Genomic DNA, 25,514 nt, shown 5'->3' with positions numbered 1-25,514 from the left:
AGCAGAAAGAGAAGGGGAGCCAATGACTAGATAGGGCAGCACGTACAATTTCTTCAAACAAATAGAGGAAAAAAACAAAAACTTACCACAAAGTGACACTAAACTAACATTAAAAAAGAAAATTCTATTTAGGTATGCATTCACAATTTAAAAAAATATTTTTTATTGCTCCCACCCGCCTCCAAATCTATGAATCCCCCATCCCCCTTTTTTTTGTTGCTGCTGTGATCAATTGCCTGCTAGAATGTGACTATGTTCTCCATGCTCCCAATATTGAAACGTAGCCACCCTCTCTTACTTGCTGCTGAGATGGACTAGGGCCTATGACATTTGTAGTGTGCACAGAGTGAACATGATCGCAACTAATGTGTACTGCTCATTCCAAACAAATGAAAGTAGGGAGGAAAAGTAAAAGTTCAGGAGCTCATGTAGAGCTTTAAAATGAAGCAGAACAAAAACAGTAAGAATCAATTTCATGATCAATAGATTACAAGACCATTAAGTAGTGGATGGATTATTTTTGTAGAATAAAGATGTGTGTATGCTTCTATTCAACTAAAAACCTGGCACCTGGTGCATATTTAAATGGCTTCATACATATATGCCCAGGCCCCTTTTAATGATGTTTGAACTGGACCTAAGTTTTGAACAAAAAAAAATGTTCTCTCTTTTTCAAACACTGAGTACTTTCTTAACTCCTTACAGTTTGTATTTGTATATACCAACAATCATTTTTATAGAACCTGCAGTTCATACTAGAAGCTTTGTGAGAAACAAATTCTGGCTGCTAAAGAATGATCAGGCACAGTATTTTCTTGCTAGTAGTAATAGATAATTTACTGATTTTGTTGGCTGTGTGGACTGCTGTAGTAAATATTACCACATTATTACTGTACGCGGCAGATATGAATAGCCAACAGATTGTGAACAGAGGGAAAAATACATTAACATTCTAAAATGATCACAATTATTATTATTATTATACAGGATTTATATAGTGCCGACAGTTAACGCAGCCCTTTACAACATTAGGGCAGACAGTACAATTCAATACAGGGGGGAATCAGCGTAATGTACATGTATAACAATATTTAACATATATATAACAAAGTATATTAATCTGTACAACTATTATTAGTATTATTTACTGTTTAGATTAAAGGTATGAATGCAAAGTTAGTATAAACTGCTTTGTGTGTTTTGTAGTAGTGTGCCCATCCTCCAATGCTTGTCTAACAGTATAGGTGCAATGAAATGACTTTACAGCAGATGGAAGCGCGGGGAGGTCAGGCTAACAGATCAGCCTGCTGGTGGCTTGTCCAGCTAAAAAAGAGAAAGCGCAGAACATGCAAAATGCAAGCCTTTTACTATTTAATAAAGAAATCATTTTGAATACAGGAATTTTAAACATTATGCTGTTATTTTTCTCTATATTCACAGCACCCTGCTTTACTTTTTGTGTCATTCTCCCCTGACAATTTCACTTAAAGCTAATTAGCCTATTTACCCCATGGCATGTTATTCCCTGTTGCCAAAACTGTTAAATGCTTCCATAAGTAGAGAAAAGGCATTAGCACCAGACAGATGCAATGATACTAGCTGACAATGGATGTGTGAAGCAATTGCCTTAATTAGGAAGCTCATTAAATCACACTGCATAAAAAAAAAAAAAATCCTGGGGAAAAAAGTCTCCAAAATGCTGTATCATTTATTTTACAAGAATCAGACTGATAAAGTCTTTCAATTTACACCTTTAATGGGGACACCTCGAAAGTGAACATAATTACTAATTAGAGTTAAACTAAATCTATGTAAAAAAAACAGGGTATGTTTAGAGGTCCTCTGGAAATGTACTACAAAGCTTGGGCATATTTTAATGTCTGGACAAAATAAAAATAAAAAACTGTAAATCCCTGCAATAACTGCCCATTTCTACATGTTTTAGCCCTTTAAAAATATTAATGTACAAGTAAAGAAAAATAACTATTGAACTAAAATCCAGTGTGCTCCTAACTTCCAACCAGAGTGGGCAACACAGTACTACTGCTACACTGAAATCCCAAGTAGTGTTGTCAACCCTGTCTAGTTTTTCCCTGCTAAACTACAAAACACCCCTTATCCTCGTTTTCATATCATAAGTGAGTTTTGTAAACCAGCGAGGAGAACTGGCCAAAGTTGATAACTCTGCTTGGGTTTTCATTGCAGCAGGTAAAGGTGTCAACTAAAACAGGCAGTGATGTGGGAATAAGCTGGAGGTTTGGAAATCACTGGATTTCTGGATCAACATCTATTTTTCTGTACTTGAAATGCATTTAATGTGGAAATAAAGTCCATGTACATTTGTACACCCATTACTCCAGGAATGCTATCCATGCACATTTCCCTCTCAACACTGATTCTTCACCTAGTCTTCTTCCGTGTTTGGAATCTTCGGCCATCTTGATTGCCACGTACAAAAATACATGACTTCTCTACATTTGCACATGAGTTAATTCATCCTGGCATCATAAATGCAGACAATGTACACTCTGATGAACAAACTCAGCTATGTCTGTAGTCTAAAGAAATTTACAATTACCGTGGAATTTATAAAGAGATAGTCTTCACAAATCCATCTCCTGTCCATGCAACAAATGGCACAACTTTCCACAGATTCATGAAACTGTTGTTAAGTTGTATATGAATCTGTTCCAGAATTTTGTTTGCAATACAATACTTTGATACGATTAACTCAAACCCGACTGAGATCTTATGTACCTCCATTATTCTTACTGCAATTTTTCACAGCCATAGTGTCAGAATGTAAAAGTGACACACTTGATAACTACCTGAATCGGTTAGATGAGTTTGAGATAGCAATTACGGATGCATGGCTTACATTAATTCGGAAGAGGACTTGCTAATATGACCACTGTTTGAGAAACATGTCCCAAATGCTTCATTGAATTACTTTTATAATATGCCTTGTGCAATAAAAAAAAGTCTTCCTGTTAGCATTCTTTTAGATAAAGTTCCACTCTAAATAGACAAAATGTTGGGAAAAATGTTAATGTTTCAGATAGGTCCTTTTTTTTTTTTTTTTTTTTTTTTTTAAACTTTCCTCAGATATACAATTCAACTCTACCAGAGGATTAGCTTGATAAAAAAGCATCACTAAAAATTAAATCTACTAAATCTACTACTATGCAATTCATATTCAATCCATTATCCCAATGAAAAAAAGAAAACTATTAAAAGAATTCAAGTAGAAAATAAAAGAACATTTAAAATCTTCAGCACAATTGAAAAAAAAAAAAACTTACCAGAAACCCCTGTTGCTAGGCAGTCTTGCTAATCTGCCTCTTCCTATTCCGCGATGCTTCCTCCTCTTCGGCGAGCGGCCCCGTTGCCTTCTGGGAAAACAAAGGGTCCATTCGAAACTGGCAGTAAAGCTGCAAGGCTCCACTGCCCGTTTCCCTTTGTTAAGATGGCAGCGCCAACAGCCAATCCGATGGACGGATCGGCCTCGGGGGGTCGACATCGTGGGCTCACTGGACAGGTAAGTGAACTTATTAAAAATCAGCAGCTACAGTGTTTGTAGCTGCTGACTTTAAAAAAATAAAATAAAAACGTGGCCGGAATGCCCCTTTAAGGCAATGAAAGGGTACCCATAATGATGATCTCAAAATATAGAAACCAATATATAAAATAAAAAGCAGAGATCTTGCAAGAACAAATATATACTTATCAAGTTATACTGTGCAAATAAATCATTATACACATAGAACAGCACAAGTAGAGATGATGGCAACATATTAAAAATGATAGCAGAGATACACCGGTTTGGAGACATACTCCTACATAAAGCAAGGTGAGATAACACGACCAGCTGTGAGGGAAACCTATGAACATCAAGTTAATTTAAAATGGCTGTTTTTAATAGTTATTAGCAGCTTGTTTTTTTCACTAACTTGTAGTAATGGCGACTTATTTTGTTGCATTTTTCGATCTACATTTCCCTGTCTATGTCCACTAGGTGCTTTGATAAAACACACATTTTCTCTACATAATTATGTTGCTACTATTGCCTCTATTTCTAATAATACTTATTTGAAAAATAAAGCTCATCGTGTATGTATAAAGTATCATAAAATACATGGAAAGTTAGTGAAAAATCTGGTTCTACTGAAAATAATTAAGGAGTAAGAAGTGTAAAGTCAATGTTTGTGTAATCGTCTCTACATGTAAAACACAAAGAATACATATAATGTGTCATAAACAAAATATGAACCAAGAGTAGTAAGTAGATGCTAAATGTTCCATCTAAAGTCTTATCATGTAAAATCTATACTAAATAAATGCGAGAACACAATGTAAAAAAAAACAAAAAAAAAAACAGTTAGACTAGTAAATCAAGCATGATTAAGAGCAATATCTATATAAACATAAAAAAATGTTTCTTACTGTCAGTACAGAAAGCAGGTCTTCAAGTGTGCAATCTGCTTTCAGTCGGTCCCTGAACATGCGTACAGTCTGGTGTTTCAGATAATAATAAGAGGCAATTCGCCCATAGGTTTGTGGCTCAATACCACGATTATCCTAAAAATAAACAGAAAAAAGACAAATGACATCTCTACTCACCACCCTGCATTCAGCCTTCTTTAATTGTCTAGCAAATAGTACAAATCTGATAGTTAGGTTTTTATTCTAAAGCACAATGGTAAAAAAAAAATGTAATCATAGCTTTCAATATTTTCAGATAATCAATTTACCTTTTGTTCTTGCAGCTTAATGAAGCAACTAATGTAGATGGAATTTATTAACTCAAAAACTCAACATATTATGTCTATATTTTGGATCTTTTTAGAAACCATCCACATGCTGAATAATAGAAATGTATCCCCCCATTTCTTCATTACATATACATTAGATATTTATTCAAGATATTCCCTTTTCCTTAGAGTGTATTGTATTAAACCGCACATCTAGTTTTCAGTGTGCGTGGGCATTATGCATCGCTATATAAGATTTTTGTAAATCTGTTCTAAAGTTTCTTTCCTAGAGCACCTGTTTAAGAAACATTAACAGAATGAATGATCACTATTTGTAAATGGCCAATAGATTTCCCTGCTTAAGACACTGGAACAATATGTAACCCTGCATTATGTTAAAGTTCTGATGTAAATTTTCTATTAAAAGCAAAATAGCTATACAAAGCAGTTTGACACTTTGCTTGCCTTGTATTTAACAGCACACATTTTCCATGTTTAATTTATACCTTAGAGACATTTGAATGTTAATAAATCCCTCTCTATACAACTATCATTTATACTACAGCATATAGTGTGAAGTCGTAAAATAGTCCTAATTAGTCACGGCCTCCTCTGTACTTATACCATTCATTTGCTTTCATGTCTTACAGTATGTATAAGACGAAAACGGGAAAAGGATGCAATTATTATCAAATACACTACACAAATAGGAGATGGAAGAAAATAAAAAAAATGCTAGTGCTGCTAGAAAATTCAATAAACTGGAAGATTAATAGATCTAAATATCTAAACAAGTGTAAAATACATAAAGGAAAATGTGATATATCAATTTAATCATATCTTATAGTGTACCATTAGCTATATACATGACAGTGATCCATGAATGATACAAACAACTACAAACGACTACTTACAAACTGAGGGAGAAAAATGGAAGTGAGAAGAAATCTACCCCTAGGAAGGGAAATTTACTCCTGTAAGAGTTATTATGGGGAAAAAGCTACCTCCACTGATGCTTTATCACCAAGGCTTGTTTCCACAACAACCCAAAGTATTTAAAAGTCCAATGGTCATTGGGACAGAAAGTGAGGTGAAATCTTCTGAACAGCGGCACAGACAGCAAAACCAACGTTACAGGGGTGTTAACCCTTCTCTATGCCATCCAAAAAGATTACAAGCTATTTTTTTTTAGCTGGAGCTTCACCTAAAAAAATGTACCTGTTCCGACTTACAAAAAGATTCAACTTAAGAACAAACCTACAGATCGTATCTTGTTCGTAACCCAGGGACCGACTATAATATATATATATATATATATATATATACACACATACATATATATACACATACATATACACACACTATATATTCCTCATACTAACTTAAATTTTGAAGCCAATTTCTACAGCACAAAATAAAATCATAGGGTAAAGTTTTGGTGTTAGGGTTGAAGTAGAAGGAAAAGCTAAAATAAAGATTAAATATTTGACTCCCTACTGTTGATGAACATCATTGACACCTATCAGACAAATCAAGTGACCACCCCAAAGAAGTGAAAATAAGGTCTCACTATACTATACTATACTTTCTTGCAAACCGTATGCAACATTTTATGAGAAGTGGAAAGGCAAGGCTTTAAACTTTTTTTTGTTACCTTTACTTCCCCTTTATGGTTTAGGAAATCTTTTCATGCTAAGTGAGGTCTTAAAGCTGAAGTCCAGGTAAACAGCTAAACAGAAGAGATAGAAGTGGAGGCTGACACCCCCAAGCTCTGCTTATGCCAGCACTTGTCTAGAGCAAGGGCTTTGAACCCCGAACAAGCACCAGTTATCAAGTAGCTGTCCCCTTACCTGCTACATTGTCAGATGGCTGTGGGGAAAGAAGGCTGGAGCCCTGTCTGATCTCGTAGCTATGCGCCTAAGAACATGGGACAAAGTAGTACATGTACTTTGTCCCCTGAGGAACAGAAAATGAAGTGAAATTTCATCTTTAATAACACATAGGCTGTATTTGATTACTAGCTGAGTTGAAAGGTGTTACAATAATGATAATGCAGCGATAAGGCAGGTTTGTATTACTGCCTATGAAGAAATGAAACAATGTGAAAAGTAGCATTATGAAAATAAAATTTTAGCCTTAACCAGTTCCCGACTGGTGCATGCCGATGTACGTCAGCAGAATGGCACGGGCAGGCATATTGACGTACAGGTACATCCATTTTTAAATGCCGCCCTGCCAACGCATGCGCTCCGCCGGTGGTGTGCTCGCGTGCCGGTCGGGACCCCCGTGAGTCCGGTCGCGGGTCCCGTGGACTCGATCACCGTGGGGATACCCGCAATCGTCTCACAGGGCGGCTGAACAGGGAGATGCCGTTGTAAACAGCATCTCCCCGTTCTGCCTAGCAACAAGTGACTGGAGCAGAGATCAGTGTTCACTAAGACATAGCCCAGCTCCCCACAGTTAGTAACATGCCCCTAGGAACACTTAACCCCATACACTGCCACCCCCTGGTTAACCCCTTTACTGCCAGTGTCATTTACATAGGAATAAATGCATTTGTATAGCATTGATTGCTGTATAAATGAGAACGGTCCCAAAAATGTGTCAAAAATGTCCGATGTGTCCGCCACAATGTCGCAGTCCCAATAAAAATCGCAGATCGCCGCCATTACTAGTAAAAAAAAAAAAATTATTAATAAAAATGCCATAAAACTATCCCCTATTTTGTAAACACTATAACTTTTGCGCAAACCAATCAATAATTGCTTATTGCGATTTTTTTACCAAAAATATGTAGAAGAATACGTATCGGCCTAAACTGAGGGAAAAAAATTTTTTTTTATATATTTTTGGGGGATATTTATTATAACAAAAAGTAAAAAATAATGCTTTTTTTTCAAAATTGTCGCTCTATTTTTGTTTATAGCGCAAAAAAAAAAAAAAAAAATCTACTTTTACTGGTGGCAATAGGAGGAATGTGAGGAGAATTCCAATTTTAGACTTGTCCCCAGAAGAAGAGGTAAGTGGAAGTCTTCCACTGGGGACATCTGTTTCTGCAACAATTATCTAAGGCTCATCATACACACCAATCTATACACAGTCAACTTCAGATCTGCCAAAACTGTGTAATACGACAGCCTACCTAAATGTTCAAACAATCAATTTGTATCCAGTCAGGCAGGCCCTTGCACTACATACTTCTTTTTACATCTAAAGGAGACTGTTCAATCAGATTGTAAAATGTGGTGAGCTGTAAGCATTAATATCTGATTATATGTTCTCCTTTACATCTACCAACAAATATGTAGTGCAAGAGCCCGTCTGACTGGATACATGCAGAAAGAAATTCCACTCACTTTGTGTGTCACTTGCTGTGTGTTCCATCGTACACAGACAAAAATAATAATAATTACAAGACAGAAGTTGTAACCCTTGCCTACTTTATCCAAAAATACAAAATAAAGTTTTGGCTATATATCAATACATGGTCAATGACAGGTACATTTGTGACTGGGAACGGATGCTAAGACATCTTTTTTTTATAGAGTTACACAGTCAGGTTGGGAAAAAAAAAAAGACACAGTTCATCTAGTTTAACATTTCCTTGTTCACACTGTCAATCCCCATACCAACGTCATCAAAATGGGGATGCCGCAAACACAAAATGAAAGCTATACTGCCTTTTGCACATACAGCAGTGAACGATCTGCAAGTGATTACAGGGATTTTAAAGCATAAAAATCTCTGTGTACGTGATAATAAGGGTTTAAAGTTGATCCAGTAAGTTACCCGCATAGAGTTTGACAGACTTACAATCATCACAAATAATTCTGCCAATGGTACTCCTGATTTAAATACTTTGATCTGATTTAATGATCTGATTTAAATTCTTTGATCTGACTTAAACATTTCAGAATGATAAAATTAAACATCTGTATTATATTTTTATTACTTCTACTACTTGCTCATCAGTTGGGTTATACGCTGGGGTTGATTTACTAAAACTGGAGAGTGCAAAATCTGGTGCAGCTGTTCATGGTAGCCAAATCAGCTGCTAAATTCAGTTTGTTCAATTAAGCTTTGACAACCCCCCCTCCCCCCCCCCCCAAAAAAAACTGGAAACTGAGTGGTTTCTATACACAATTGCACCAGATTTTGCACTCTCCAGTTTTAGTAAATCAATCCTACTGCCTAATGATAATCTGAAAGCATTCTCAACCCACAAAACATTTCAATTAAAAATTATTAATAAATGTTGATCTTACCTCCGCGATTTCAATACAGTATGAGCACTCAAGGTCAATAAGTGATTTCTCCACAAGGTTCGAAAGGAACTTATTCATAGTATCATGTCCAACATCTTCCAAATTGTAGTAGCTAAATTAAACAAACATGAAAAACATTAAAACAAATGCTTGCCACAGTATCTCAAGCAATAGGACCTGACATGATAATTAAAAACTGGTTTTGCACATTGCTCCTAATTTTAGTTCAGTTAATAAATTATTGGACTTGCGCGGATTACTCACCAACTTCATTTGATCCCGGCTTATTGACTATGGGTCACATGCCTGTCAAAAACGTACCGATTTGGCAAACCACATGAATGTATTCATTGTGGATATGTTTCATTAAATACATAAAGGGTACTAAACCACTTCCTGCCCAGCCTTTGGCAGAATGACGGCCAAGCGGTGGTTGTTATCCTGACTGGACGTCATATGATTTCAGCAGGATAAGCCATGATCATGCGCCCATGAGGGTGCGCAGCGTGGCAATCGGTGGTCTGGTGTGTCAGTCTGACACAACGCATCTCCAGTCCTGATATAGAGCCTCTGACAGAGGCACTTTACAACGTGATCAGCTGTGTCCAATCACAGATGATCACAGTGCAAACAGGAAAAACCTTGCATCAGCATTTCCTCTATCGCATCTGACAGACGCGAGTACAGGAAAGCCGGTCGGCTGCTCTCCTGACTGGGAGATAATCAATTATGGCTAATCAATCAGAGCAGCCCCCCCAGGGATGCCCACTAATGATGACCACCAGGTACGCCACCCAGCACCACCAGGGATGGCAATCAGTGGCCATAAATGATGCTAATCAGTGGGCATAAATTATGCAAATCTGTGCCCATCAGTAATGCCTGCCAGTGCCTCCTCATCAGTGATGCCTATCAGTGCAATCTATCAGTGCTGCCTATCAGTGCTGCCTATCAGTGGCCATCAGTACCAACTATCAGTGACCATCAGTGCCACCTATCAGTGCAGCCTATCAATGTCCATCAGTGCTGCATATCAGTGCCACCTATCAGTACTGCAGATTAGTGCCCCTCATCAGTGCCGCCTTATCAGTGCCCATCAGTGCAGCTTCATCAATGGCCATCAGTGAAGGAGAAAACATAATTAGTTTCAACATTTTATAACAGAAACAAGGTAACACTTTTTTTTCCACAATTATTATTTTTTTTTTTATTTGTTTAGCAAAAAATAAAAACCTCAGTGGTGATCAAATACCAGAAAAAGAAAACTATTTGTGGGAACAAAATGATAAAAATGTATTTGGGTACAGTGTTGAATGACCTTGCAATTGTGATTTAAAAAGCAATAGCACGGAAAGTTGAAAATTGGCTTGGGCAGGAAGAGGGGAAATGTCCTGTATTGAAGTGGTTCAGCTATTGAATCTACTGTTAAAAGAGAAGATACATTTTTTTTTTTTGGAATCATACTTATCTAGTAAAATGTAACATCGGTCCAATGCTGCATTTGTCTCCCACTGGCTCCAAGACTAAGAACCGAGATATATAAACACCACTGATTGCTCAGTTCTCAGTACTGGTGACTCTCGGTTTGCTCTGCCCAACCCTATGCTCACTGGAGCACTGGGCTGTGGAGGGGGTGGAGTGGCTGGCCTAATCTCCTTTAAAGGATAAGTTCATCTTATAATGTGCATTTTTTTTTATTAGGAGCCTGTAAAGGATTGCACCCACACAATCTCAGGCTCCTGTAGACTGTTAGTGTAACTGTCTGCCCATACCTCATACAGGAAGGCAGTTACTAAATGACAGAAAGAATTAATAAACAGGGAGAAATACAAGACGTCAGTCTCAATGGATGATGGTATTTGTAGTTCTCCCATTCACAAAACATTGGGAATGAATGATGCTGTCAAGTGGGCAGGTTTTTTTTTAATTTGTGACAGCGGGTGAGGGGAGAAGATTCCTGGGTCGCTGTCACAATGGGAACTCTGGGGGGTTGCAGGGGATGCTCATTTTGTAACCCTGGATATGGGTGTAACATGTAGTATGTTATGAAATGTAAACTTATGCTTTACTGGGAGAGTAGATGGGTTTAGATAGCATAAGTTTGACATCAGTTTCAGATGCTTCTGAGATTATTCAGAATTCATTCATAGACAGATACATTTGACCTACAGCTGACCTCCTTCTGGCCTGCATTTTACCTGCTTCAAGCAGGTGTTGCATTCCCATAGAGTTGTATTAAAATAAAAAAACCTGCATGAAGTGAACAAAAAACCCCATTATCATAGGCAACTATCAAATAGGCATGAGATTGTCCATAATTAAACAATAATAACCATTATGAACTAACAATTTTCATGCCAAATTAGTGGGTTAGATTGACACAAATGTTCCATTTCATCAGTGGTTGGGCAGCATCCTATAAAACAGTAATTAAAGCGATAGTAAAGGCTTTTTTTTAAACTAACAAGTAGTTTTACACAGAGAATTCACGATCCTCCTCTTCTTGGTTCCCTTGTTGGTGCTCCTGGTTCCTCCCTCCTGCCGAGAACCCCTAGAGAAAGCAGCTTGCTATGGGGGCACCCAAGCAGGCTCGCTTTGGATGCTGTCTTAGCTAATGAAGAGGGAGAGTCCCTGGAAAGCTGAACATCGCTGGATCGGGGCTCGGGTAAGTATTGGGGGGAATTTGCTGTACAGAGGAGGTTTATTACCTTCATGTATAGCATGAAGATAACAAACCTTCAGCCTGTAGAACCACTTTAAGGATTTTATGACATGCTTTAAATTCACTGGCCTGTGGGATCAAGCTTTCTGGAGCTTTCCCTTTCTGCAATTAGACTGAATGCATGCATCATCTGGCTGCTGAAACATTATAACATCTTCAGGGTCTTTGTTGTATCGTTTTTCCAAGACAACAGTCTTAGACCCCTTGCACACTTGCGCGACTTTTCCTTCGACTTGGGACAGCAAAGTCACATGACAAGTCATACCCTATGATTTCCAATTCATATCTGTGCGACTTCAAGTTGCACCGACTTCAAAGTAGCCCCTGCACTACTCTGGCCCGACTTTGATGCGAGTTGAGGTCTATGGACCTCAAGTCTCCCTAAAATTGTGTCAAAATCACAGCCGCAAAATTGTGGGAAAATCGTGCCAAAATCGCATGACTTTGAATGAACATATTGACTACAAATGCTGATTGCCATGCTTGAAATCTTCGTTCTTCCAAACTATGCCTTCGTTTCCCCAAAAAGATAAAAAAAACAGCAATTTCTTGCAGTTTTACTATACAGCAAAACATCCTTATCTACACTATCTTTTTTCTGTCCAGTAAAGGTCTGCTACAAATATCAGATTGGCTTACCAACTTATAATATTCCTCCAAAATACACCTCTGCCACATTTATCTCTACATGAAATTGAGGTTTCAGAAATATTTTATAACAAATGTGTTCCTTAACAGCCTGGTTTGTAAGGTCACTCTTAAGCTGGCTGTACTCTATTAGATCTTTGCTCAATTTTTGTTTTGTTTTAAGAATGTTCATGTGCAGTGACAAGAAAATTAAAAGGCGCAGGATGGAAAACTGTACTCCAACAAACAAATGTCTAACAGCGTACAGTATTTCCCAAAAGTGAGTACACCCCTCACATTTTTGTATATATTTTATTATATATTTTGATGTGACAACACTGAAGAAATTACACTTTGCTACAATGTAAAGTAGTGAGTGTACAGCTTGTATAACAGTGTAAATCTGCTGTCCCCTCAAAATAACTCACACAGCCATTAATGTCTAAACCGCTGGCAATAAAAGTGAGTACATCCCTAAGTGAAAATGTCCAAATTGGGTCTAATTAGCCATTTTTCCTCCTCAGGGTGTCATGTGACTCATTAGTGTTACAAGGTCTCAGGTGTGAATGGGGAGCAGGTGCGTTAAATTTGGTGTTATCGCTCTCACTCTCTCATACAGGTCACTGGAAGTTCAACATGTCACCTCATGGCAAAGAATTCTCTGAGGATCTGTAAAAAAGAATTGTTGCTCTACATATAGATGTCCTCGGCTATAAGAAGATTGCTAAGACCCTGAAACTGAGCTTCAGCATGGTGGCCAAGACCATATAGCATTTTAACAAGACCTCAGAACAGGCCTCGCCATGGTCACCCAAAGAAGTTGAGTGCCCATGCTCAGCGTCATACCCAGAGAATGTCTTTGGGAAATAGATGTATGAGTGCTGCCAGCATTGCTGCAGAGGTTGAAGGGGTGGGGGCAGCCTGTCAGTGCTCAGACCATACGCCGTACACTGCATGAAATTGGTCTGCATGGCTGTCATCCCAGAAGGAATCCCTTTTAAAGATGATGCATAAGAAAGCCTGCAAACAGTTTGCTGAAGACAAGCAGACTAAGAACATGGATTACTGGAACCATGTCCTGCAGTCTGATGAAACCAAGATAAACTTATTTGGTTCAGATGGTGTCAAGTGTGTGTGGCAGCAACCAGGTGAGGTGTACAAAGACAAGCGAGTCTGTCCTACAGTCAAGCATGGTGGTGGGAGTGATATGGTCTGGGGCAGTATGAGTGCTGCCGACACTGGGGAGCAACAGTTCATCGAGGGAACCATGATTGCCAACATGTACTGTGACATAATGAAGCAGAGCATGACCCCCTCCCTTCGTAGACGGGTGCCGCAGGGCAGTATTCCAACATGACAACGACCCCAAACACACCTTCAAGATGACCACTGCCTTGCTAAAAAAGCTGAGGGTAAATGTGATGGAATGGCCAAGCATGTCTCCAGACCTAAACCCTATTGAGCATCCTCAAACGGAAGGTGGAGGAGCGCAAGGTCTCTAATATCCACCAGCTCCATGATGTCGTCATGGGGGTGTGGAAGAGGACTCCAGTAGCAACCTGTGAAGCTCTGGTGAACTCCATGCCCAAGATGGTTAAGGCAGTCCTTGAAAATAATGGTGACCATACAAAATATTAACACTTTGGCCCCAATTTGGACATTTTCACCTTGGGGTATACTCACACTTGTTGCCAGTGGTTTAGACATTAATGGCTGTGTGTTGAGATATTTTGAGGGGACAGCAAATTTAGCTGTTATACAAGCTGTACACTTACTACTTTACATTGTAGCAAAGTGTAATTTTATTCAGTCTTGTCACATGAAAAGCTATAATAAAATATTTACTAAAATGTGAGGGGTGTACTCAATTTTGTGAGATACTGTATGTGGTTTTCATTCAGTAATGTCCACTCATTCAATTGCACGGTCCTGCAATGCTGTACTCAAACAAAATTTGCATACTTTTTTCCCCCACAAATAGAGTTTTCTTTTGGTGGTATTTGATTACCTCTGCGGTTTTTATTTTTTGCGCTATAAACCAAAAAAAATGACAATTTTGAAAAAAAATATTTTTTACCTTTTGCTATAATAAATATCTCCCAAATTAGAAAAAAAAATAAAAAATAGTTTAGGCCGATATGCATTCTTCTACATATTTTTGGTAAAAAAAAAAATTGCGTATATTGATTGGTTTGTGCAAAAGTTATAGCGTCTACAAACTATGGGAAAGATTTATGGCATTTTATTTATTTTTTACTAGTAATGGCGGTGATCTGCGATTTTTAGCGGTATTGCAACAGACAGATCAGAGACTTCTGGCTAATTTTTGGGACCATTGACATTTATAGAGTGATCAGTGCTATAAATATGCAATGATTAGTGTATAAATGTCACTGGCAGGGGAAAGGGTTAACTGTGTGTTCCCTCAGTGTGGGGATAGGACTAACTAGAGATGACAGATCGCTGTCCCTACTTTGTAGGAACACACAAATCCTGTGCTGGCTTTTGTGCACGGGATTGCAAGTGGCTGCCGGCGATCGAGCCCACTGGCCACGCGCATCAGGCGCATGCGTACCTCCAGTGGTGCTCGCACGCCCTCTGATGGTTCTCCTGGGCAAAGTCGTATATACACAGGCTTTCACCAGGAGAGCCATTCTGCCGCAGTATATCTGTGTGAGCTGGTCGGGAAACGGTTACATAAAGATGACGTTCACCCCAGAAAGAAGACACAAATATGAAAACTGAGTCTACTACTTGTATGCAGAACCCTTATATGCTATAGCTCCTGTTCGCACACAATATGCTTTAATTACTGTACCAAAGGTGAGAGTCTAACAAACATGTGCAACACTCAGCACAATAAATTCTTTTAAAAACAAAACCCATTCATTAAATTTGCTTTTCAGTCTACCTTAAAAAAAAAAAAAATCACAAAAATAGCTAGCAACTTTGGAGACAATAGACACTGCGGTAGTATTGGTGGTCAGTGGCTGGCTGGAACAATAACCCTCCATCAATTGGTAGTCAGCGGCTGGCACAACAATCCTCACCCTCACCCAAGCATTGGTGATCAGAAGTGGTCTGTAACCAGCAATAAGATATCATGGGGCGCGTTATAGCCTTTCTCCGTCAGGGTTCCTGTACACCTCCTCCAAAATAAAATATTCCTAGCGGTCTAGTCTGGAAAGCACTAAAGTGTCCTTGTGGGGATTTGGTAACAAAAAAGAAAGACACACCTCCTACCTGTTGTGCATTCCATGTAGCTCGCTCATCCCACAGTGACAACAAATGCCATCACTGTGGTAACAGTGATGGCTCTGCAGTTACAGAGCACTGCGTAAACCCCTCTCCTCCCTCTGATACCAGAAGTTTCTTCTGAAGGAGCACAAATAAAAATAAACCTTCTACTTCATATTAGAATGGCATCTTAGTATGAGTCTGATTCATTGTTAAGTTTCCACTGTTATACTAAAAAAAAAACAGTTTCTGGCAAAATAATGAGTGTATAATTTTATCTAAAGTATGACCACTATAGATACATTGAATCATCCCAGTCATTATTTTGTCCTTGCTGTAAACAGACAGCCTACCATTTTATCACCACGTTATTTCATTTAATTCACATTGAAACCCAGCTTTACAATAATTGACTTGTCAGAAGCTTTAATTTATGAAGCTGAGCTCTGCCAGCCTTCTCGATATTGGTCTCAAGCAGCATACAAGCAGGGTTGAATATTTACAATGCTGTTAACAGGTGCTGAGTTGTTTAATGACTCTAATAGCCAGAAGCGTACTGAGAAAGCCAGCGGGATCACAATTACAGGCTGTTTGAACACAACAATTACTTGTCCCCTGAGAGGTGTGAAAGTCAAAGGCAGTTTTATACTAACAGCATCTAGCACATGGGCTAGACAGTCAAACTTCTATTAGTATTCTAAGGGGGGAAAATAACAAGCCCCTCTGTACCATAAAAAATTACAGAAGTATATAACTGTAAACAGCTTAAAACACAGCAGAGAATTCATTTCATATTGTTGTCCATAGCATAAGGACTGAACGCTACAAACTTCTAAGAGAATATTAAAAGTAATGATTGGTTAATATTTATGTTCTTCATAGAAAATCCCTCAGTACAACCAACAAAGTCTGAAAAAATAAGCCTTACAGGACTGATGAGCTTATGTATTGACAACATAATTATAAAGGGCTCTAGGGCAATTTTATATCCATGAAAAAGGAATGGGCGATATTGTCATATTTGTTAAGAGCACAATTAGATGCATACAAAAGTTTATAATTGTGACAGTGGCATGACCTTATACAATTTTTGCAATAAACTTTGAAGAAATAAAAGTTATTTTGTTCAGAATTTTTTTTGCAGCTATTGTTCAACATGCAATTCGTTTCATTGAACAACTTTCTCATTTAATGTTAGGAGTCAACATTTTGGAGCAAAGAGTAAACATCTTTGTGTACCAAGCTCATAACACCGATAAACGGGCTAACACAATAGTGCAGCTTAGCCAAACTGGCACGCGATACGTAATGGAATTAATGAAAAATAAAATTCAGATTGGGGATTGGATTGTGCCTGCATATCTGATATATAAATCCAGAAAAAGGTTGAAATAAACCCTGGCTAATTAAAAATTAAGCAAATTATGAATTTCAACTTAAGAAGTTGTCTTCACATACCAAAAAATCTAGAGATATAGACAGCTGAGATTATAAGCAAATCTAGACTCTTTCTGTAAAAGTCAATGTTAGGTCTGGCCCCAACCTACTGGGCAATGAAGCGTTAAATTACAGGTAAATAGGTATGGGATTTGATGAATGAATTACAGGAAAAATTATAATTTGAGTTCAGCTGTTAAGAACTCTAGATCTAATGATCATTTTGACATGTGGGGACAAAAGGTCTGCATGCACATTAGGCTTCATGCACACTAGGAAACTAAAGAAAGTTAAAAACTGCTTTAGAAATGCTGGACAAAAAACACTAAGCAGTTTTTCTCAGCATTTAGTTTAGCGTGTAAGCTATGTTTAGTAGCTGCAGCATTAAAGTGGTTGTGAAGTCATTCTATGCATTAAGCTAAAAACTTCTGCGTGTAGCAGCCACCCTCAGCCCTACTAATACTTGCCTGAGCCTGATCTTCCGCCAGTGATGTGCATGAGTGCCTTGGCCATCCGGGACTCTCCCTCCTGGTTGGCTGAGACATAGCACCATTGACTGGCTAAGTGACTTTGATTGACAGCAGCGGGAATCAGGAGAGGGAGGGTGTCTGAATACATACACAAAGCTGTGGCTTGGCTCAGGTGACCCCATAGCAATCTGCTTGCTGTGGGGGGCACGCCATAGGAGGGAGAAGCCAAGAGTTGGCGAGGGACCCGAGAAGGTCAAAATCAAAAATGTCTCCCACTGTAGATCCAACGTCAATTACGATGCCCGCCGCCGCCACCACCACCACCGACCCAGGAAAAAAAACTTCCAGTCCCGACCAAAGCTCCCGCTGTTTGACAGCTCTTAAATAATTAAGGGGCAGGGGCATCTGGTTACATTACCAGGTGGCACTGTCCCCTTGTGACATCATTGAGCCAGCATGCCCTTGGTCGGTATCATCACAAGGGGGGGTGCCACCGGGTGAAGTAACCGGATGGCTTTGCACCCTAATAAAGAGTTGTCAAATGATGGAGCTGGCAGATGCGGTAGCCTTCATCATGAGTGGAGGTTTTTTTTGTTTTTTTCCACGTCGGCAGTGGCAGCAGGTGATGTGATTGACAATGGATCCACATCGGGAGACTTTTTTTTATTTTTTAATAAAGGACTTGTCAGAAACTGGATTTGGGGTGGGGACCCCAGGCTGTTTTTCTAGAGAATAATTGGCATAGGGTTCCCGTCAGTTTTGCCGATTGACAGCTCTTAATTAAGAGGCGAGGCCATCCGGTTATGTGATGTCACCGACCCAGCATGCCTTATGTTGGTGATGTCATAAGGGGTTGGGCCACTCATGACATAACCAGATGGTCCACCCCTTAATTCAGAGTTGTCGAATGATGGAGCTGGCAGACTGAGGGAGCCTTCATCAGGACCATTTTTTTGTTTTTTTTTATGATCTCCGGTGGCAGGGATCCTGATTGATGACTCGTTTACTACTCATCTGTTATTAAGGATGTGGTGGTTGACTTCCGGAACCGCTCCTAGCAACCAGCTAATCACTGGTTAAGGATGCTGGCAACCTCAGCTTTAGAAAAAAAAATAAACTCTGCTAAAAGCTGGATACTGTTGTTTAGCAGAGTTTGCAGGATTCTAGTACAGTTTAGGCACTGTCAGAGTTTTTTCTGGCAAAACGCTGCTGCTCCAACGTACTGGAAAAAAGATTATGTGTGCATGAACATATAGGATAAAATGCAGGGGTGCTTAGAGACAGTTAAAAAAAAAAAAAGTCTTTCACCCCAAAAAGCAGCTGTTTTAGGTTTCATGCCCAGTGTGCGTGAATGCTTAAGCCCCATACAAACTATCAGATATTCTGCTGATTTGTGTCTTCAGATTTACCAAAACCATAAAATATGAGGTAAAACTTTAGGCTTACATAGTTTTGGTAAATCTGAAGACAAAAATCAGCAGAAAATCTGTTGTGTGTATGTGAGTGTGTATGGGGCTTAAATCATATGCTCAATTTGAATTGCCATGGTTTGTGACAGGTTTATTTTGAGTTTGATTAAGTTGCAATTCTTTGTTGAAATTATGTTTATTTTAAGTTTATTTAGGTTTTATAAGGAAGTAAAAAGTTCACCCTAATGATCCTATCTTAATAATCTTAAAGGGGTTGTAAAGGATTTTTTATTTTTATACTTACCTCCACTGTGCAGCTTGTTTTGCACAGAGTGGCCCCCGAACCAGGTCTTCTTGGGTCCCTTGGCGGATGTCTCGGCTCCCTCCCGCAAGGACTCCACAACTTCATGCGAGCTCCCTCGCATGATGTGGAGTGCTTGTGGGCTCGCTCCCGTGATACAGCCAGGGGCTATAGACGCTGGCTGTATCACTCGGCCCAGCCCCCGGCGCGCTGCGTCATTGGATGCGATTAACAGCAGCGCGAGCCAATGGCTGCACTGCTTTCAATCCATCCACTGTAACCAATCAGCGGCCAGGCTGATCGTCGAAGAGGATATCGGGGACGAGCGTGGGACTTTCGAGGGGTCAGGTAAGTATAACGGGGGGGGGGGGGGGGGGGCAGTATTGTCAGATATTTTTTCACCTTAATGCATAGAATGCATTAAGGTGAAATTTTTTTTACCTTTACAACCCCCTTTAAGCACGTATTGGAGATTAGATATCAGGTTTACAGTTAAATCCTAATCTTAGTTGTGGCATGGTTTAAAAAAGTAATATAAAAGACAGAGGTGTAAACTATCAAGAAAGATAAGCGATTAAAGATGAAAAAAACGTTTTTCTTATTACAGCATTAAGAGTTGGAAATATCCTACATGTCGTATATACATTTCAGGAGAGTGTAAATTGAAAAAGAATGCAATTCATGGTAACATACATGACTATCTATTTGACACATTTATGCGAGTAAGTATGAGAACTCTCTAATATGTTCTATTTAAGTAACGCACGTAATGCACGTAAAAACCAAGATAGCACACAAACAAAAAATTCATTTTTTTTAGCCTTTGACCACTTACATTTTTAAAAGTGAAACTTTTTTTTTTTAATGTCTGTATTAAAATGAAAGAACAGTGTTTTACTTTTTTGTGTTTCAGTGTTTGTGGCACAAAAAAGCAAAATATATAAAATATATAAAAGAAATTATAAAAATATGTGATTTTATTATTTTAATAAATATATTGTTTTCCTATTAAGTGACTGTTTACTTTTGGCTCAGTGTGAAATGTACAGTCAATGTAACACTTTCTATAAACCTTATTTATGAGATTTTATCTGCCCTTAATTTCTCGTGTTACACATGCCATTGCTTCTCTCTGGAGTAAATAAAACTAAGGTATGGTTATAACCGTCAGAAACTGCAAACTGAATCAGTCATTAACAGAGGTAATCATTAGTATTTCCTAAGGCAAAAAGACAATGTTTGAACTGCAGTTGTGTGATAAGAGCAGCGCATATTAGTTATTTACTTGAAAAATGTGGACTGCACCCCATCGATATATTGGCATTTATTAGCCTATGTAGGAAAATTCCTCCTGCTGAGTGCACCTGTTATTAATATTTTACATACTTTTTCATGGATTGCACATCAGCCAATATCCTGACATCCAACTCGACACTATTAGTTATTTACTAAAGTATTAAGAGAGATGCTTGTATTAAGAGAGGTATGGACTCCAGAGAGAGAGATATATAATTTTGCCCCTGTTCAAATCATTAGTAAGACCTCATTTGGAATATGCAATTCAGTTTTGGGCACCAGTTCTTAAAAAGGATATCGGGGAACTGGATAAAGTGCAGAGAAGGGCAACCAAACTAATAAGAGGCATCGAGGAGCTCAGCTATCCTGGAAAAGATTAGAGGAACTGAATTTATTCAATCTTGAGAAGAGGAGAGTAAGGGGGATAAGATCAACATGTTCAAATATATAAGAGGTCCATATAGTGAACTTGGTGTTGAGTTATTCGCTTTACAGTCAACACAGAGGACAAGGGGGCACTCTTTACGTCTAGAGGAAAAGATATTTCATCTCCAAATACGGAAAGGTTTCTTCACAGTAAGAGCTGTGAAACTGTGAAATAGACTCCCGCCAGAGGTGGTCCTGGCCAGCTCAGTAGATTGCTTTAAGAAAGGCCTGGATACTTTCCTAAATGTACATAATATAACTGGGTACTAACATTTATAGGTAAAGTTGATTCAGGGAAAAACTGATTAATCTTGGGGGATCAGGAAGAAATATTTTCCCATGCTGTAGCAAATTGGACAATGCTCTGCTGGGGTTTTTTTGCCTTCCTCTGGGATCAACTGTGGTACAGAATTGCAAACTGGGTGTATTGGATTGTACAATATTTTTTATTTTATTGTTTTATGGTTGAACTGGATGGACTTATGTCTTTTTTCAACCTGACTAACTATGTAAATTATATTTTTATCTCTACTGACAGTCCCAAATTATTGCACCTTCACCCATTTTTAAAATATATTCCGTGTTAGTATGACATAACTTGCCCTTGCCACATTCCAATACCAAAAGGTAAGATACGTCGCTGCTATGGATCAGAGCAATGGCAGCACTTGTATTTCTTATCCCCGGGTCTGTATTTAGAAAGTTGCTACCCTGATCAGGGAAATTAGGAAAAGATGATCCGCACTCCGGTGATTGCTCTTAAAAAATGTAGTATTTATTAACAAGCCACAGTGACCAAACGCAAATAAGAAAGGTTGACACGTTTCAGCCTTATGGCCTTAGCCATAACCACCTACCCTGAGCAACCCTGAATGATGGTTTTTCGTAAAAGGTCCACCCCTTGTGTTATGTGATGTGTACTTAGTAAAGAAAAATTTCTGCAATGAGCTGCTGGAGGCAGCTTGAGGCCTGCTTCATATTCTGAATTACCTTTAATATGTACAAACCATCAAACAAGAGAAAGGAAAGATGGCTTCACGTCTCCAGAACTATAAAGAACGTTCTGACTGCTCTCATCACACCCTTATCCCTAACGTTATCTTGCTGAATTAGCCACAAATATCCTTGAGGGTGTTAACAGAACTTAAGGTTGGGTTCACACTTATGCAAATTGGATGTGGGTTTCCCATGACAGAAGAGTGCGACTGCCTCTCAATGGAGCCAGTTCCCACAGCTCTGGGGTGGCCGTGATCCACACTGGAAAAGGGCCCTGTACGTGTTTGGCTAAGTTTCAGGTGAGAATTCAGGCACAAATTTGGACCTAATTTGCACCTAAAACAGCGAACAGGGATTCCCTGCTGCGAGCTGTGTCTAGTGTGAACCTGGCCTTAGAGAAGTGCATTTTGAGGCTTGGGGCCTAGCTCTCTTACCCTGCTGCCCCTGGCTAGTGTCTTATGGTAAATATAAGAGTTTTTATCCCATCAATTGTTTTTCAATAGTCAGTCGCCAGTATCCATGTACGTCTGCCTCAACAGATTCCTAAACCTCGCTGGTCCAAACATATACTAATAAACTGATAAAGAGACTAGAGGACCTTAGTTATGGGGAAAGGTTATGAGCACTGGACTTGTTCTCTCTGGAGAGGAGACACTTGAGAGGGGATATGATATCAATGTACAAATACCGTAGTGGTGACCCCCACAATAGGGATAAAGCTTTTCCGTGAAAGGGAATTTAATAAGACATGTGGCCATTCACTAAAATTAGAAGAGGAGCGGTTTAACCTTAAACGGTGTAGAGGGTTCTTTACTGTAAGAATGGTTAGGATGTGGAATTCTCTTCCACAGGCAGTGGTTTCGGCGGGGAGCATCAATAATTAAAAAAAACTATTAGATAGGCACCTGAACGACAATAACATACAGGCATATACAATGTAATACTGACATAAAATCACACACATAGGTTGGACTTGATGGACTTGTGTCTTTTTTCAACCTCGCCTCCTACTATGTAACTATGGAAGATAAAGATATAACTGCACTTTTAAATATAGTGAAGTCATTGTGCCTGGAGTTGAGTTTTAAATATCAGCTATTATTTTTTACACAAAGCATTTTTGTTATTTGCTGTGCCACACAAACATTATAGGTATATTTTTCAGATATAATAAACAACAAAACTTGAAATAAATATATACACACTGATGTGATTCATTTTCTCAGATGAAGCCCTAGTTTGTTGCTTAGTCAAACACCACCTTTCTTATTCTTTCTTAATCTTTTTACTAAGGTGCCTTCCTTCAGGTTCAGAAGTCTTTACATTGGTAGCCAAAGGTTGACTTGTGCTGTTGGATTTATAGTTAGAGGAAGATGGTTAGTAGGAGAAGGATCCCCCTGCACTGTTAGTCAGTGTAGTCCTGTTTTTCACTGAAGGTCAGCCGATAAAGTGCCCTCTTCTTCCAGTGAGACTACTACCCCCCCCCCCCCCCCCAGCTAAAAAAAAGATCACTGGTGTGAGTGGCTACTTACCTTAAAAGATGAGAGGAGAGACTTCATTAGTCCCACGTTGCAGGCCTTGCTCAGTGATATCAATTGTGGCACCATCAGCCATGAGATCAGTCCACAATTACTCACTGCTCCAGGAACTCCTAGAAACATTTACAGGAACCCTGGTTGAGAAAGTCTAATCTAACAGTAAATTAGAATTAAATGACCACAAGGCTCTGTACTGGGTCCTGCTCTATGTAATCTATATGTAAGTGATATAACTAAAGGTTTGTTGAGCAAGGTATGCCTTTTTCTGAGGATACAAAGGTGTGTAATAGGTTTGATATCTCTGGAGGTCTGTAACATGGAACGCAATTTGACATTGCTTGAAGATTGATCAAAGCAGTAGAGACTTCTTTTCAATTTTTCCAAATTTAAAATAATGCACCTATGGAAAAAGAATCCCTTGAGAGAGTACAACATTGGGGTTACAGGGTTGACCAGCACTACAGAAGTAAAAGATTTGGGGGGTGCTTATTTCAGATGATTGCAAAATGAGCAAACAGTGTGGCCAGGCAGTGGGAAAAGCGAATAGAATTCTAGGATGCATCACTAGAGGGATCACCTGCAGGAGGAAGGAGGCTCCAATTCCCCTATATAGATCTTTAGTCAATCCTCATTTAGACTACCGTGTCCAGTTCTGGAGACCTCACTTACAGAAAGCTATTGATAAGATAGAATGAGTCCAGAGACAGGTAACAAAAATTGAAAGGTTTGGGGGATAAAACATATCAGTAGAGACTTTAGTAACTTACCCACTTGCCGACCGACTCACGCTGAAATATGTCAGAAAAATGGCATGGGTGCACAAAACAACATATGGGTACATTGTTCCCTTTAAGATCCCACCGGAGGTGCGCACCCGCTGCAAGTCGGGGGACCCGATGCACGTGCCCGGTAGGCGCAATTGCCATTGGCCACCCGAGCCAGAATGGGAATTTGTGTGTGTAAACACACAAATCCCTGTTCTGTCAGGGGAGAGGAGACAGATCATTTGTTCCTAGTAATTAGCAACAGCGATATGTCTCCTCCCCCAGTCAGTCTTTTTTGTTTATATCGTAAAAAATAAAAAAACGCAAATATCACCAAAAGAAAGCTCTATTTGTGGGAAAAAAGGATGCAAATTTCGTTGGATACAGCATTGCATGACCGCGCAATTACCAGCTAAAGTGACGCAGTGCCAAATTGTAAAAAGTGCTCTGGTTAGGAAGAGGGTAAAAAATCTTTTGGGGCTGAAGTGGTTAATATGTACAGTCTGGAGGGAAGAAGGAGAAAGGGGAGACATGATTGAAACTATAAATACATCAAGGTGATGAATAAGGTTCAGGGTAACCAAAATCAAGAACACAGGGACACGACCTCAAACTAATTAGAGGAAAGTTAAAAACTAATTTTAGAAAGTGTTTATTTTCCTGAAAGGATATTTGATGCTTGGAATAAAGTTCCAGCAGAGGCAGTGAGACAGTCAACAGTAAATGGCTTCAAACATGTTTGGGATAAACATAGATCTATACTCGGACAAAAGTTAACGGAAAAAAAAAACAAAAACAAAAAAAATGAAAAATGTTCTTTTTTTTTTAAAATGGGCAGACTGTTTTTTTTTTTTTTTTTTTAACTGAAAGCTGTAGGTTTTAAAAAATATTGAACGTAACTTTTGAAATGACATTAACATGTTAAATCTTATATGAAATTTTAGTAATTGAGTTTACACAAACTTCAAGTTTAACACTGCTTTGATAATTCACTGAAAACACACTATGGTTTTCCTATAGTGAAAGGCATGTGTGGCAAATATGCAGGAAAACAAGCAAACTTTTCCAGGCAAGACAATCATGTGGAGACATTAATTTAATCACTGTAGCAAAGCCTTCAGTGTGCCTCATTAGCAGCTTATTCAGCAAGCAGCTCTTTAACATTCCAGAGGATAATGCCACCTGCCAGCAGCCACACCCTCCAAATCAGAAGCTCAATTACTCACTTGAACTAGAGTCATTAGAATGCATTTCACAGGCAACAGCACACTGTGA

The 25,514-nt window shown here is 38.9% G+C and overlaps 1 protein-coding gene across 1 annotated transcript in view; it reads right to left on the bottom strand.

Annotated features, from left to right (window-relative positions):
• ASCC3 (activating signal cointegrator 1 complex subunit 3) overlaps positions 1-25,514 on the bottom strand; it is a 1,010,279-nt gene that overhangs the window by 109,064 nt on the left and 875,701 nt on the right. Inside the window, exons 35-36 of the mRNA XM_077487192.1 lie at positions 9,017-9,128; positions 4,444-4,578 (exon numbers count right to left, since the gene is read on the bottom strand). Of these exons, the coding sequence (XP_077343318.1) occupies positions 4,444-4,578; positions 9,017-9,128 (247 nt within the window). The remainder of the gene's footprint in view (positions 1-4,443; positions 4,579-9,016; positions 9,129-25,514) is intronic.

Source organism: Lithobates pipiens, unplaced genomic scaffold (assembly GCF_037356315.1).
Source record: "Lithobates pipiens isolate NorthernLeopardFrog02 unplaced genomic scaffold, aLitPip1_a1.2 Scaffold_18, whole genome shotgun sequence".
Taxonomy (NCBI): domain Eukaryota; kingdom Metazoa; phylum Chordata; class Amphibia; order Anura; family Ranidae; genus Lithobates; species Lithobates pipiens.
This window is presented reverse-complemented; position numbering and strand designations above follow the sequence as displayed.